General features: G+C 43.8%; 1 protein-coding gene across 5 annotated transcripts in view; it reads left to right on the top strand.

Annotated features, from left to right (window-relative positions):
- Window positions 1-14,803, top strand: part of ATP8B1 (ATPase phospholipid transporting 8B1) — a 225,912-nt gene that overhangs the window by 153,239 nt on the left and 57,870 nt on the right. For all 5 annotated transcript variants that reach the window (XM_030192987.1, XM_030192984.1, XM_030192986.1 and 2 more), the window contains 2 exons: window positions 1,102-1,310; window positions 11,993-12,036. In XM_030192987.1, coding sequence (XP_030048847.1) covers window positions 1,102-1,310; window positions 11,993-12,036 — 253 coding nt within the window. The remainder of the gene's footprint in view (window positions 1-1,101; window positions 1,311-11,992; window positions 12,037-14,803) is intronic.

The following is a 14,803-nucleotide window of genomic DNA, read 5'->3' as shown; positions in this document are numbered from 1 at the left end:
ACGCCACCTGATCAGATAGAGAGAAGTAATAATGTAGGGACCGTTTTACTAAGCTGCGGTAAAAAGTGACCTGCGGTAGTGTGGGCGCATGGAATTGCAATGCACCAGGCCACTTTTTTAATGCATCAGGAAAAAGGCTATTTTAAAAAATGGAGGTCATTAATGGCCATGTGCTAATATAAAAATTGACGCATGGCCATTTACTGCCTGAGCCCTTATCGCTTCCTATTTAGAAGACAGTAAGGGCTCACACACTAACCTGGCAGTAATCGGGCAGTAATAGTTCTGTTGCCATTGCCCACATAGTGCACTTTTCCTTTCATATGTGGAAAACAAACATTACTGATTGGTATCCTGCGACAAATTATGTAATTCTGTACATCAGAGTTGAATAACCCATAGCTAGCATGAATAACTCTTGAAAGGAAAGAGTGCACACTGAAAACCAAACAGAACTCTGTTTTAAAAGTATTTATTGATTTTGAGTGATCACATAAAATCTGATATGTTTCACCATCAGGCTGCAGGACAGAGTTGATTACCCCATAGCTGGGGTGAATATTGTATAGTATGAGGAAAAATACTGCAGACCAGATATTTTCAGACTGGGCCAGGCCCGGGGCAAGGCCGTCCCCGCCGGGCCCCCTGCATTGAAATCACAGCGCCTCTCACCTCCGTGTGAAAGCGCTGCAGGGCAGCAGATCGCTTCCCGTCGGGCCTCCTTCCCTCCCTATGTGCGACCCTCGTCTGATGTAACTTGAGCGAGGTCGGGACACAGGGAGGGAAAGAGGCCCGAAGTGAAGGGATCTGCTGCCTTCTGCCTGCAGTGCTTTCACATGGAGGTGAGAGGCGCTGTGATTTCAATGCAGGGGGCCCGGCCTGGTGGCAGATGGTCGACGACGGTGGGCGGGTGGGACTGTGGCGCTGGGCCCCCCTTGGCGGCCCGGGCCGGGAAATTTCCCCCCCCTGCCCCCCCTCTCGGTGGCCCTGTTTTCAGCTATCTAAGTATTCATGTGATGCTGAAGTGTTGCAAAATAAAGGTCCTTGTTTGTAGTTGAGAAGTTGCTTTCTCTAACATTTATCATTCATTTATCCTTATAGTGTTGAAGTAATTCGTTTGGGCCAAAGTTATTTTATCAACTGGGACCTGCAAATGTATTACCCTGAGAAAGATACCCCAGCGAAAGCTAGGACCACCACATTAAATGAACAGCTTGGGCAGATCCAGTATATCTTTTCTGATAAGACAGGCACCCTAACACAGAATATAATGACCTTCAAAAAATGTACCATCAACAGGCATATATATGGTAAGTCTGAACCATCACTATGTGCAAAAGGGATCCATGCTTTCTTTTAGCAGAGTGAATTACTATACTAGTTAATGTTACAGGACAATTGAGGGCAAATCACCATCACTGTATGTGATTGATATGCTAATTCAAGTTCAGTTGAAACTGAGAGAATTAGTGAGTTCTCCCTAGCAATTGTCTGTTGGCAAAACATACATTTCCCACATTTAAATGTCCCACCCTTTGTGGGACTCTTAAGTGCTGGAAGAACAGAAAAGAGAAGACAAGCTTTTGTTTTAAATTAGTCCCTAGAATCCATAGGGATTTGTTATTGAAATATTCTAGATTCTGTACAACATGCACATTTTATAAAAAGTGGTCATTTCTGCAAAACTGTCACTGGCTACCAATGCAATACAGGGTTAAATTTAACTCTCTGATCTTCAAGGCCCTTACAGAGAATTGGTGAAAATATTTGGATAGAATCTCCCTTTGTGCACCTGCAAGCCCTCTAAGGTCCTCGCAAGGAGCATCCCTAACCATACTCTCTCCAGTGGAAATCATCTGATGTGAAGCCTGTGAGTGAGTCTTCTCAGGAGTAGCCTCTATACTCTGGAACACACTCCCAAAAAAACTGTCTAATTTTAGGAAGTAGGTAAAAGCCTGGCACTTCTCCAAAGCCTTTAATGGAAAATGCATCTAACTAGCTAATCACACACAAGAACTAAAATTAGCTGTACTCAGACTTGATTACCACATATACTCTAGCTGAGATCAATTTCATATACCTTTTCTGTCACCTTTGTTTACCTAAGCTCCTGTTACTCTTACCTGTCAATATATTCCTCTTCATCTTGTCTCCTTTGCTATCTACTATCTCCTTTGCTATCTGTCAAGGTCTTTTACACAGAGTCTAGAGTCAGGCACTGTCCCGCAAGACTAGAAATCAGCTATCATCACTCCTATTCTTAACCTGATCCTAGACCCTTCTTCCCCGCTCAGTTATTGTCCCATTGCCAACTTTCCATTGTTTTCTAAACTACTTGAGAACGTTGTTTTAAAACAGCTGGCTTCTTTTTCCGATAAAATCTTCTCACTGCATTCTAGGAAAGCGGGGTTTCAAGCAGCCCATAGTACAGAAAGTCTTCTCACAGCACTTTATAACGAGCTCTGTACTTCTTGGATCAGAAATCATCTAGTGTCATAGTACATCAATCTCTCCTCAGCCTTTGACATGGTGGACCACGATCACTTATTGCAGTGGCTTTCCTCTATGGGCATCTCCAGATTAGTCCTATCCTTGTTCACCTGTTATCTCCATGGACACTCTTACCACTTAGTATCTAGACTTCTTTCTTCTAAGAAGTACCCCCTACACTATGGGGGTCCCTCAGGGGATCAGTTCTTGCCCCACTACTCTTTTTCTCTCTCCTTTAATCATAATTCATCCAATCCGTGGGCTGCAGTCTACATTGTTACGCGGATGACATCCAAATTGTATATTCCTATAAGATGGATTCCAACAGTTCTTCTACTTTAAACTTCTGTCTTGAACAGATCGCTAAATGGCTAAGGGATCACCTGCTTGGTCTTACTACTACTACTACTATTTAGCATTTCTATAGCGCTACAAAGCATACGCAGCGCTGCACAAACATAGAAGAAAGACAGTCCCTGCTCAAAGAGCTTACAATCTAATAGACAAAAAATAAATAAAGTAATCAAATCAATTAATGTGAACGGGAAGGAAGAGAGGAGGGTAGGTGGAGGCGAGTGGTTACGAGTCAAAAGCAATGTTAAAGAGGTGGGCTTTCAGTCTAGATTTAAAGGTGGCCAAGGATGGGGCAAGACGTAGGGGCTCAGGAAGTTTATTCCAGGCGTAGGGTGCAGCGAGACAAAAGGCGTGAAGTCTGGAGTTGGCAGTAGTGGAGAAGGGAACAGATAAGAAGGATTTATCCATGGAGTGGAGTGCACGGGAAGGGGTGTAGGGATGGACGAGTGTGGAGAGATACTGGGGAGCAGCAGAGTGAGTACATTTATAGGTTAGTAGAAGAAGTTTGAACAGGATGCGAAAACGGATAGGGAGCCAGTGAAGGGTCTTGAGGAGAGGGGTAGTATGAGTAAAGCGACCCTGGCGGAAGATGAGACGGGCAGCAGAGTTTTGAACCGACTGGAGAGGGGAGAGGTGACTAAGTGGGAGGCCAGCAAGAAGCAGATTGCAGTAGTCTAAACGAGAGGTGACAAGGGTGTGGATGAGGGTTTTGGTAGAGTGCTCGGAAAGAAAGGGGCGGATTTTACGGATGTTGTAAAGAAAGAAACGACAGGTCTTGGCAATCTGCTGGATATGAGCAGAGAAGGAGAGAGAAGAGTCAAAGATGACCCCAAGGTTTCGAGCTGAGGAGACAGGGAGAATGAGAGAGCCATCAACAGAAATAGAAAACGGGGGGAGCGGGGAGGTGGGTTTGGGGGGGAAAATGAGAAGCTCGGTTTTGGTCATATTTAATTTCAGGTGGCGTTGAGACATCCAGACAGCAATGTCAGACAAGCACGCTGAAACTTTGGTTTGGATGCAAGGTGAGATATCAGGGGTAGAAAGGTAGATTTGGGAGTCATCAGCATAGAGATGGTAGGAAAAGCCATGGGATGAGATTAATGAACCAAGGGAAGAAGTGTAGATAGAAAAGAGGAGGGGACCAAGAACAGAACCCTGAGGTACACCGACAGGCAGAGGGATAGATGTAGAAGAGGATCCACCAGAGTGAACACTAAAGGTGCGGAGGGAGAGGTAGGAAGAGGACCAGGAAAGGACAGAGCCCTGGAATCCAAGTGAGGACAGGGTATCCAAAACAGTAGCTATGCACTTCTTGAACCCTCCTCCTACTACTCCATCTCCTCCATCCCTTCCAGGTCAGTTCATAGCCTTTGATGAAAAACTGCGTATTCTAGGAATTCTTTTTGATCTAAATCTCTCCTTTAAGCATCATATCAGTAAGGTTATTCAATCCTCCTGCTTTGCAATACAGCAGATTTGTTCAGTAAAACTCCACCTTCTCACCTCATGTATACTTACTCTTCTTCTTCTCTCCTTGGTCATCACACACCTAGACTACTATAATGCTTTGTTCTCTGGCCCGCCTTTATCCTCTCTCAAACACTATTTGTACAGTCTACAGCTGTTAAGCCTCTTTATAGTGTTTGAAAATTCAATCACGGTACTCCCCTTCTCAAGCAAGAACACTGGCTCCCTGTCTCTTACCGTGTCATTTATAAATTGCTCCTACTGGTCTACAAGGGTCTTCTGCCAGCAGCCCCTGATTACATTTCCAAACTGCTTATTCCCTACTCCCATTCCCGTCGATCCTCTCAACAATCTCTTCTCCACCTTCCATCCCCTAATGTAATACACTTTAATAGTACCCGTGCTACTGCTTCTGTATATGCTGGCCCCAAACAGTGGAATACATTGCACAACTTCATTAAATCAGAACCCTCATACCCTGTTTTTAAAACAACTTCTCAGATCCTGGTTTTTCAATCAGACATTTTCCTGCTATTTGCCTGACCACCCTCTTTTCTCTTTTCGTCCTTTTTCTCTCTTCCTTCCGCTAATCTTACTTACCTACCTCCTCTTTCTTAGTGAGTTTTATTGTTAACAGCCTAGCTGCCAAATGGTGATTGGCGGTATAACAAGTGTAATAAAATAAGGTGCTTTATGTGTATTGTGTTGACATTGTAAATAGCATGCTCTGCTGCAATGTATATTTTTTGAATATTTTACTGTTGTAATTTGTTTATTGCATATGTCTGGTTTCATCTGTTGTATACCACCTTGGATGAAGTTCTTCAAAAAGGCAATAAATATATCCTGATAAATGTCTTGTAAAATTTAATATTGTTTGCTAGGTGGGCAAATTGAATAGTACGTACCATATCATCTGGGGTTTTCCTTTTATTTTTTTATTTTATAATTCAGTCTAATACAATCAAGAAAAAAAATAACTTATACAGAAAAGCTCAGCCCACTTATAGCAAGTTTCAAGTTTATTTGGGATTTACTATCCTGCTTACCATACAAAATGTCTTGGCGGCTTGCAGTCTAAAATTTAGGGGGAGAGGAAGGGGATGACAATCCTTCTAGGAGTAAAAAGAGGATATAACTACAATATTGATTGGATTTTAAGTTTCAGTTTAAAATTCTGGAGTGATGTTTGACAGAGGGACTGCGGTAGTTTATTCCAGTGTTCAGGGCCTTGAACTGAGAAGATCACACTAGCTTTTTGCTGGTCACAGTTGGCTATTTATTTCAGCTCTCGGATGTGTTCAGAAATATTTTGGGACCCTTGCTTTTTATTTACAATCCCCTAATGCCTTTCTCTTAAGCCATGTCAGCTTCTGACTTCCTATGTTGTACATTCCACAGTACTTTCTAGTACTGGGTGACTTTCGCATCCTTTTCTGCATAGAGATTCTGCCTGCAGGTTCCTTGATTTGCTTTCTTGACTTGGATGTGTGTGAATTCCTTTTTGCTATCCTGCCTTGTCAGATCTCCAGAGCATATGAATCTTTCTTTTAACCTGCTTGCATTGTTTTCCCTTTGGGAGTTGTGTTTTCAGTCCTGCAAGCTGGGCTTCCTTTGCTCTACTTCTTTACTCGGTGTTCTGTGGCTATAGCAGCCTTCCTTTGCTTATTTTTTTTTTGGGACAAGTCCTTTGGCCTACAGCTCCCCTTTTGTTTCTCTCCAGGGACTGCTTTTCCCCTTTCTTTGTGTGTGGGATTAGCAGGGCAGGAGTGCTGGCTTTCTGTTAAAGAATTAGTCTGGTCTGTCTGCTTGGCATCTTATTGCTCTTTTGGATGGCATTCTAACTCTTACAGGCCTGTCATACAGCCTCTTCTCAGGTCAGGTGTGTCTCCATTAGGGGCTGACGGTTGGTCTTGTCAGGTCTGCAAGCCTGGCTTCGTTGATTATGAACTGCCATCTTGTCTCAGGACTGTCTATCTTTTGGGAGATCTGTTATCCGGTCTCTTGGGGGGGGGGGGGGGGCAGATGTCAGACTGTTTCTCCTAGGAATGTTGTTCTGTTTCCTGGTATGTTTGATATTTATCTCTGTCCCTGTCTGTCAAGTCTAGTGGTTTCGAGCCTTACTCCGCCTTTGGATATTGAACCTATCTCTGGATGTAGATCCTGGCTTCATTTTGGGGGTCTTTTACTAAAGATTAGCTCGGGTTATCTGAAGCAGGGCCCATTTTATTCCTATGGGCTCTGCTGCAGATAACTCTAGCTAATCTTTAGTAAAAGACCTCCTTTGTTGATTCTTGCTCTATATTGACATATCTAGCCTGGACCTTCTCTAGTTTCCTGCTGTCTCATTGCAGAATGTGGAGGTTTGATCCTTTTTTGAAGGTCTAGTATTGCTCCAGGTTTGCTTGGCGAGCCTTCCTTCTCTGAATGGCGGTCTTCATTCTGCTCTGGATGGTGGGCCGTATGCACTTTCTGGCAGTCTGAGTTTCACTTAGTCTGTGGCCGTCAAGCCCCGCTCTCTAAGGCAAGGGCATATGCTGCCATCTAGTGTTGAGCGTGGTGTCTTCTCCAGATGTTTAGCCTAGACATCTTCTCTTCATCTTCCAGGCTCCTTGCCTGTGATTCTTACATGGCCCTTTTCGCTGTGGTTTTCTGGGGACCACTCATGGCTTCCTCTGGGAGCCCTAACGGGAATTCTTTCTTGGATGCAGGGCATTCCTTTTTTTTCCTCCTCCTTGGAAAATGTTTGTTCTTTTTTTTTTTTTTTCCTCCTCTGGAAATGGAGCATATCTTCGTTCCTGGATATTTGCCTGCGAGTTTGCAGTGCGTATGCTGCTCATTGTGGTCCAGTGCCCTTTCTTTAGGGGGTTCTTTGGCTTGATTTATGCTGTCATACATCTTTGTTGCTGGGACGTAGTGCTCTTGGTCCTCCGGTTAGGGTCCGGATACTGTCTTGCTACTTCCTGTCTTCTGCTATGGTGAGCACTGGACTCTGCATTGGCTTGGGGAGTGGTCCATTGTTTCCTCTCTCCTCGATTGTTTTGTTCTGGGCCTTCTGTTCTTCCCTAGTCTCCTTCGAGCTCTGGGGGAGGGGGGGTGCTCGGAGCACTAGCTCCCTTCCCTGGGGCCTTTGTCTCATTTTTCGGAGCCTTGAATTCTTGTCTCAGGGTTCTCTGGACATCTCTGCTTGCTGTGTTTCCTCTCTGGACTGTCACTCTGAGTTTTCAAGGATATTTTCTGTTGCCCTATTGGAGCATTTATTTATTTATTTATTTATTTATTCATTCATTTTTTTTCCCTGACCCACCCTACTACTGTGACTGCTTTGCTGATCCCATTAGTCTGGACTGGATGACAAGGAAGAAAAAATTATGTTCTTACCTAATGATTTTCTTTCCTTTAATCATACCAGACCAGTCCAGATGCCCACACTGCATGTTTTACTTCTTCTAGGGTTCAATTCCTCCATGTCGGTGACTTGAGTCCCTTTTAGGCCTCTGGAAGCTGGGGTCATTTCAGGAGGACAAGTTTCTCCCAGGTTTGCCATACCACTCGTGGATGCCCGCTCTGTATGGCTCTCGGTCATATCACGAGCAACTTCTTCTGCTTCAGGGTTGTGTCTGCACAACAGACACTAGGAATGAGTGGTGCCTTCCCTTGTTACTCGATGGCTGGTTTGTCTGGCCATTGGTCGTACAAGAACCCAGATGGTCTTCCACCTGGGCACTCTTGGCTTTCCGGGACCTCTCTTTCCTGTTTACAGTGTTCTTGTTTGTAGTAGGTGGGAGCAGCATTGATTGGCTATTCAAAATACTGAACATTCCAGGCTGCATGATACCCTTAAGAGGGCGAAGTACTCGGAACTATTTTCTCTGTCTCCCATTAATCTGGACTGGTCTAGTATGATTAAAGGAAAGAAAATTATCAGATAAGAACATAAATTTTTCCTTTCCTGGTAGAACACACTGTATACTGATCTAGGGATGAGAAGCTTAATCTCATTTGTATTACATCACACAAATATGAGTAAATGAGAAACTACTTTAGGAGTACAAGATATTTTTGAGCAGTTGCATGGACATATAACCTTTAATATTTTTTTATTTTCATGAATCTTGTCATGCAAATTAAGATTTTAATCAGATTGTATGTAACACCCAAAAGAATTGATAAATAAGATCCCAATAGTCTCATTTGCTGCTGTTGAAAATGTGGGCTGGTAGGCAACGTAGAAGATCAGAGGTGGTTTTGCCCCCTTTTTTTTTTTTTTTTTTTTTTATTTTATTTTATTTTTTAGATTTAGATTCGCTCGCACCTTTTTCAGTAGTAGCTCAAGGTGAGTTACATTCAGGTATACTGGATATTTCTTTGTCCCATTAGGGCTCACAATCTAAGTTTGTACCTGAGGCAATGGAGGGTTAAGTGATTTGCCCAAGATCACAAGGAGCAGCAGTGGGATTTGAACCGGCCACCTCTGGATTGCAAGACCAGTGCTCTAACCACTAGGCCACTCCTCCACTCCAGTGTTTACCCTTCTCTGCCCCTTAGAAGGGGAAACACTTCAACTGTAGAGAAATTCTCCTTGGCTGGAATAAGAGAGACAAATCAGACTTAGTTTAGGCGCAACCAAGTAAAATCTTTATTGATATTTCTCTGTCATTACAAAAGTGATTATCCCTCTGGAGCAGTTGTTGTCACACAGCCAAGCAAGACGCTAAGGCTGAGCAACAAGACTGTTCAGATTGGCTTTCTCATTCTGTACTTTTATACTGTTACAAGTTTCACTTCTCCTAAATCATGTAATTTCTCTTAATCTAACTTACTATTCATATAAGGATTTTCCTGTTTTCTTCCATTACACATATCCTATATAATAATTCTCACCTCCAACGTTCTATTGGTCTTTGCTGCCTGTGTTCGTGACTTCTTCGGAGTTGGTCTGCTAGCCTGCATAGCACGGGCTGACGTCACCATACCCATTAATGAGGTCCACATCAGAACCTGCGAAAAAAGGCGCCCATTGGTCATGGTGACGATAGCCGACCAGGGGAAGAAGATGAGCGCCATCAGCAACAGCGAGTAGGGCACGTTGCTGGCGTAGTCCGTGTTAAAGAGCAGCGAGACCCACGAGAAGTAGACGCAGATCACGGCGTCGCCAGGGATGGCGATGGGAAAGAGCAGGGTGGACGGCAGCAGCCAGGCCGCGGGGATCAGGAGCTGCACCCGCTGCTGGCTCATCAGGCGCCCGTAGCGCAGCGGGAAGAACACTCGGAGGGAGGGGGGACCCTGAAACTCAGAGGGAGGGGGGGGCCCTTGGCACACACTCTCATTCTCACAGACACACTCGCACCCAGTCTCACTCTCTCTCTCTGTCACACACACACATTCACTCTCTCTCTCTCTGAGTTACTCTCACACACACTCTCTCAAACATACACACTCCGAGGAAAGCCTTGCTAGCACCCGTTTCATTTGTGTCAAAAACGGGCCTTTTTTTACTAGTATGGTTATATTCTGTTACTTTTTCTCATTATACAAAACTGGCCATTTCCTTTATTCTACCATTCTCTCCTGCTTGTGTTCACATGCACACTTAGCAGTCATTGGTTAATCCCTTATCTGTAAAGCGTGATCCCCCCCATGCAGCAACAGCAAACAAACAAGTTGTATGAAACACCTGGCTTCCCTGTTCCCTAAGCTCATATTTGTGGAGGAACGTTTCTTCTTTGGAGGGTCCTCAGTCTCACTTCACCGTCAAGGTTATATCAATTTTTGTCTGCCATATATGGGCCACATAGCCTCAGTTCCTCTTGTGTTTCTCCTTGTCATGTGATTTACAAAAAGTGCACACCAATATTTGCTATTTACTAAGAAATAAAGCTCATGCACTCAATGTATAGGCAGTAGTGAGAAACAAAACTTATGCTGATGACAGCAGATCTGAGTGCTTACAAGCCAGGCTTGCAGACCAAGCATAGGGAGGAATATACACTAGATATACTGAGTGCCCTTGACATGGGACCTAAATTTAGTGACCAGATTAGAAAAGGAGTGGAAGGCAACAGAGTGGTAAATGGAGTTTGTGCTGAGGATAGGGGTACTACCAAAAGTATGCCACAGGGGTTGTTACTTTGATTCTTTTCAATGTTTTTGTAAGGAATATTGTGGAAGAGCTGTTAAGGAAAAGTTTACCTTTTTTTTTTTGTGTGAATGATATAAAACTCCTCAACAGTGTGGAAGGTGTGGGTAATATGAAGAGGGATCTAGTGAAGGCTAAGTAATGGTCTAGAATTTGGCAGCTAAGATTTAATGTTGAAATGCAAGGTCGGGCATTCGGGCTGCAAAACCCCAAGGGAGAGATTCAGGATGAGCTTGAAGATTTCTTGTACATGAAAAGAGCTGGAGTGGAGTGTGTGTGTGGTGGGGGGGGGGGGGGGTGCAACATGTGACAGCAAATGCCAGAAAGATTGTGTGCAAAGGGAGTGAAATAGCCAATGGGAAAAATAAATGGGAGAGCTCCTGTATAAGTTGCTGGTGAAATCTGAAGTATTGTGTACAGTTCTGGAGACCACACTTTCAAAGGACTATAAACGGATTGGAATCAGGCCAGAGGGCAGCTACTAAAATAGTCTGTGGCCTTCATTGTAAAGTATATGGGACAGTCTTAAAGGGGATTTGGGGTTATCTCAGAATTGTGATGGTCTTTACATTTTGTATTTGTTCTTTTAGTGGGTACTATTTATGTATTTTCTGGTACATAAGCAATAGTAGTTAAAAGAGAAATGGCAAGATTTATGGGAATTTAACTGGGAAACGTCACTGATAAGAGATCCATTAAGTTGCCCGATTTCTACATCTGGGCTGGTGGTTTTCCACATCCAACCTTGTAGTATACCAGTGCCTCTCGTTTTCAGGACATTCACAATAAATATGATGACAGATCTGCATTCACTGTCTTTATGGTAAGCCAGTAGGCAGGTATTATGTACTAACTGACTATCACTGGAATCCTGGAATTGTCCTTGTTTTTCTGTATTTTGTTTAAAAACATTGCCATGGTTACTATTATTCACAGTGTTTAATTTTAGTCATTTACTTCAGATTCTATATATCGTGCCTAGCATTCCGCACCTAAATCTGTGTGTTCCTTAACAATACGTGTATAATTTGCTTAACAAGCCAGTCAGCGTTAACAGCACTTAAAAAGCAATAATGAGCACTAATTGGCAATAATTAGAATTTAGACGTATAACGCGCTAAGCGTATGCTGTAACTCACTGTGCCTAAATTCTAATGCACACATCCAGAAAGGGGCATGGTTATAGGCAGGAAAGTGGGAGTTTCTTGGCCATTCCCAAATTTATGTGCTTTGTTATAGAATATGACCCAGTCCATGTAAATCTATGTGCAGGGATTTACGCCACATTTTCGTTGGTGTAAATGGATGCGCATAGTTGTAGGCATTGGGATATCAACTGAGCGTATTCTATATACTGTTCCTAAATCTTATAGAATACGCTTAAGCAAAAATGATTTCTCCCCGGATTTTCCAGGTGCCATATATAGAATCTCCCCCTTTATGTATTTGTTTTGGAAAACATTTTCAAATTATGAGTTTCCTGAACCAGAACATCAGAATCAAAAGTGCATATATTTGATTTTTTTTTTTTTTTTTTTTAAGGACAAAATAGGGCTATTGGAGGAAAAGCAGCTGACAAACATGAGGTAAGTGCTTTAGTGCCTCGTAATATTTTCCATTGTGATTCGGTTATTCTCACAACTTGAGCAGGAGAGAATCCTTTATTGGGGTTATCTTAACTTAGATCTAGTTTTAATCCTGGCAGCGATGAGGCCAACTTATATTTCACCCAATTAAAGTAAAGACTTCTTACAGATCCACAAAGATCTGTCAAAGTTTGACTGCTGGGGAGGCAGGAACGTCTGCCCCTTGTAAATAGTTGGGTGTAATTAACTATAGAACTGTGGTATAGTCTCTAGTTATTCACAGAGTCTTTATACTGTTTGAGGAGGCATGGGGAACATAGTTGAGGGTAAGTACCACTTTTGGGATATAGCTTTCTTGGTGGTTGGATCCAGCAAGGTATGGGAGAGCTTTGACCTCTGGGATCATTCTCTCTGTTCACTTCCACAAATGCATGGTCTGGTAGAGGTTTTACTCTGAACCTGCAAAGTCTGATATTGAGCCTGTAGCAGTCAGTAATTTTTAAAGACGCTGACTGCCACGGGCAGGATATGACCCAGATATTCAATGCTGGGCCTAATCTGGGCACATGCATTGAACATCCAGGTCTTGGTTACTAGAAGTTATCTAGATGCCAGCCAGTATTTGGACCAGTGCCCAGATAACTTGCCAGATGACGTTAGTCCTAACTTTAACCAGGCACTTACCTTTTTAGTGGTATTGAATATCTCGACAAATTTGATAAATACTGGCTCTGCCCAGACTCTACCCCTGGTGCGAACTGGATAGTGCTTCTGTGTTCTCCCAGATTGTCAGCAGCACTATCCTAACTTTATTTGGCAGCTTAGGAAATCTAGAATTCCTTTTAAAACCTTGGCCTAACCAAGGAAGTGGAATGTGTGGGCCTTTCTAACGTTAAGCTGTTACAATGTATTCCTGTGGACCACTTATCATTGGTCTGATTTGCAAGTATTTCTCTGTTGGGTTAAATTAGAGGTGAAGATGTTTCTACCCTTTCCTTTGGCTTCATTTCTATTTATAGTGTCTAAAGAAGCAATTAAGAAAAGCAATAATCATACTTTTATTTTTGGTAACTCGTATTTGGTCTAAATTATGCAAACTATCCTAAAGAGTTCAGCATTATACACCATCCCCTATTATATGCTTTAATCTTTATAAAGCACAAACAGTGAAGGGGGGATCAGTCATTGAAAAATCTGGATCCTTTTACTTCCCTCTTTTGAGTAGTATCCATTCAGAAAATATCAGTTCGCAATAAAGGAAAGTTGTTGGCTTCTTATAACTGCAAATGGTTAAGAGAAAAGAGCCCTTTTTGTGATACTTTAGTTTTTACCAGTTTTAAGGGTAAGAGGTTTTATTTTGCTCTTTTAGCATTAAATACATAGTAAATGGAAGATCATTTTAGTGTACATATGAAGAAATGTAGAAATATTGTCAGTCTTTGGACCTGCAGGCCTCATCTTGGTTCTCTTTTCTAATAGTCCCTAGACAAATACCTTCTCTTTTCACTGAAGCCATTCTTTTTCATATAAGAAGCTGAAGCTTCACTTTCAGAGCCGTGGGTACCTATTTTAGACACACCCAGCATATTTGTGCTATAGACAAAACACCAAAACTCCCTCAGGTCCTCTAATTTACAGAGGGTGTATTCCCTAAGTGGGGATATGAATAGGAAATTTTACTTGCTGTCCTCACCAAGAGTGTAAAACAAAATACTATACCAAAAGTAGTTAAAGAATGCTCCTTAACTATGAAGTAAGAGATGCACCTGGGAGATAAAAGTCCCTTCTGCCTCACAAGCAGATGATGAAAAGCCCTGCACTGTTTCAAACAGCGCTCTAAAGTAGCGCTGGAACTGCGGTGGACCTATGATCAGAGATAATTGCATGCAAATTTAAGCACACAATTATCTCTGATCATGGGGTAGAAGTGCGGGACAATTGTGCCTGAGCATACGCTCAGTACAATCCTCCCGCACTTGTTTGACAGGTCTGGGCTGTCAAAAGCCCAAACCTGTCAAACACAGGGGCTGGAGGTCCATGGGACCACCAGGCCCCAACTACCTCTGCCCTGAGCAACAGGGGCTTGAGATCCAGTGGACCTCCAGTCCCCCAGACAATTCCCCCCCCCCCCCCCCAGGTTCAGGGAGAGCTGGAGATCCGAGCTGGTGGGGCTTAACACCATATAAGGGAGTTTCTCCCTTATATGGTGTGTAGCCCCTCTCAGTGCATCCCAGGATACACTGGGCAGGGCTGGGCACCGCTGTTTTGCAGCGTTGAAGGAAGAGGAGGGAGGCGGGCTACCTCCCTCCTCCAACCCACAAGGTAGGGGGGAGGGAGGGAGGGGGCGGATTGATCACTGGACCACCAGGGACCCTTTGCCGGGGGGTAAGGGTGGGCTGGAGACCCACCGGATCTCCAACCCTCCCTGAACCTGGGGGGGGGGGGATCGTCGGAGGGACCAGAGGTCCAGCGGACCTCCCGCCCCCTTGTTGCTCGGGGGGGGGGGGTTGGTCACCCACTGGGCCATCAGGGACTGTTTGGGAAATGTTGGGGGGGGGCAATTGGGGGGACCGGAGATCCACCGGACCTCCAGCCCCCTGTCGCTGGTGGGGGGGGTTGCTTTGTTGGGGGGAAATGGGGGCCTGCTAGCATGCAAATGCATGCTGGACAGGGTTCACATTCCTCCCCATTGATCTGCAAACCCTAACGCTAGCTTGGAGGTGGTGTAGGGTTTGCCGCGGCCAGCAACCCAATCTTTGGCGTGCTG

Source organism: Microcaecilia unicolor, chromosome 2 (assembly GCF_901765095.1).
Source record: "Microcaecilia unicolor chromosome 2, aMicUni1.1, whole genome shotgun sequence".
Classification (NCBI taxonomy): Eukaryota; Metazoa; Chordata; class Amphibia; order Gymnophiona; family Siphonopidae; genus Microcaecilia; species Microcaecilia unicolor.
The sequence above is the reverse complement of the archived record's forward strand: the minus strand, read 5'-3'. Positions and strand labels throughout refer to the sequence as shown.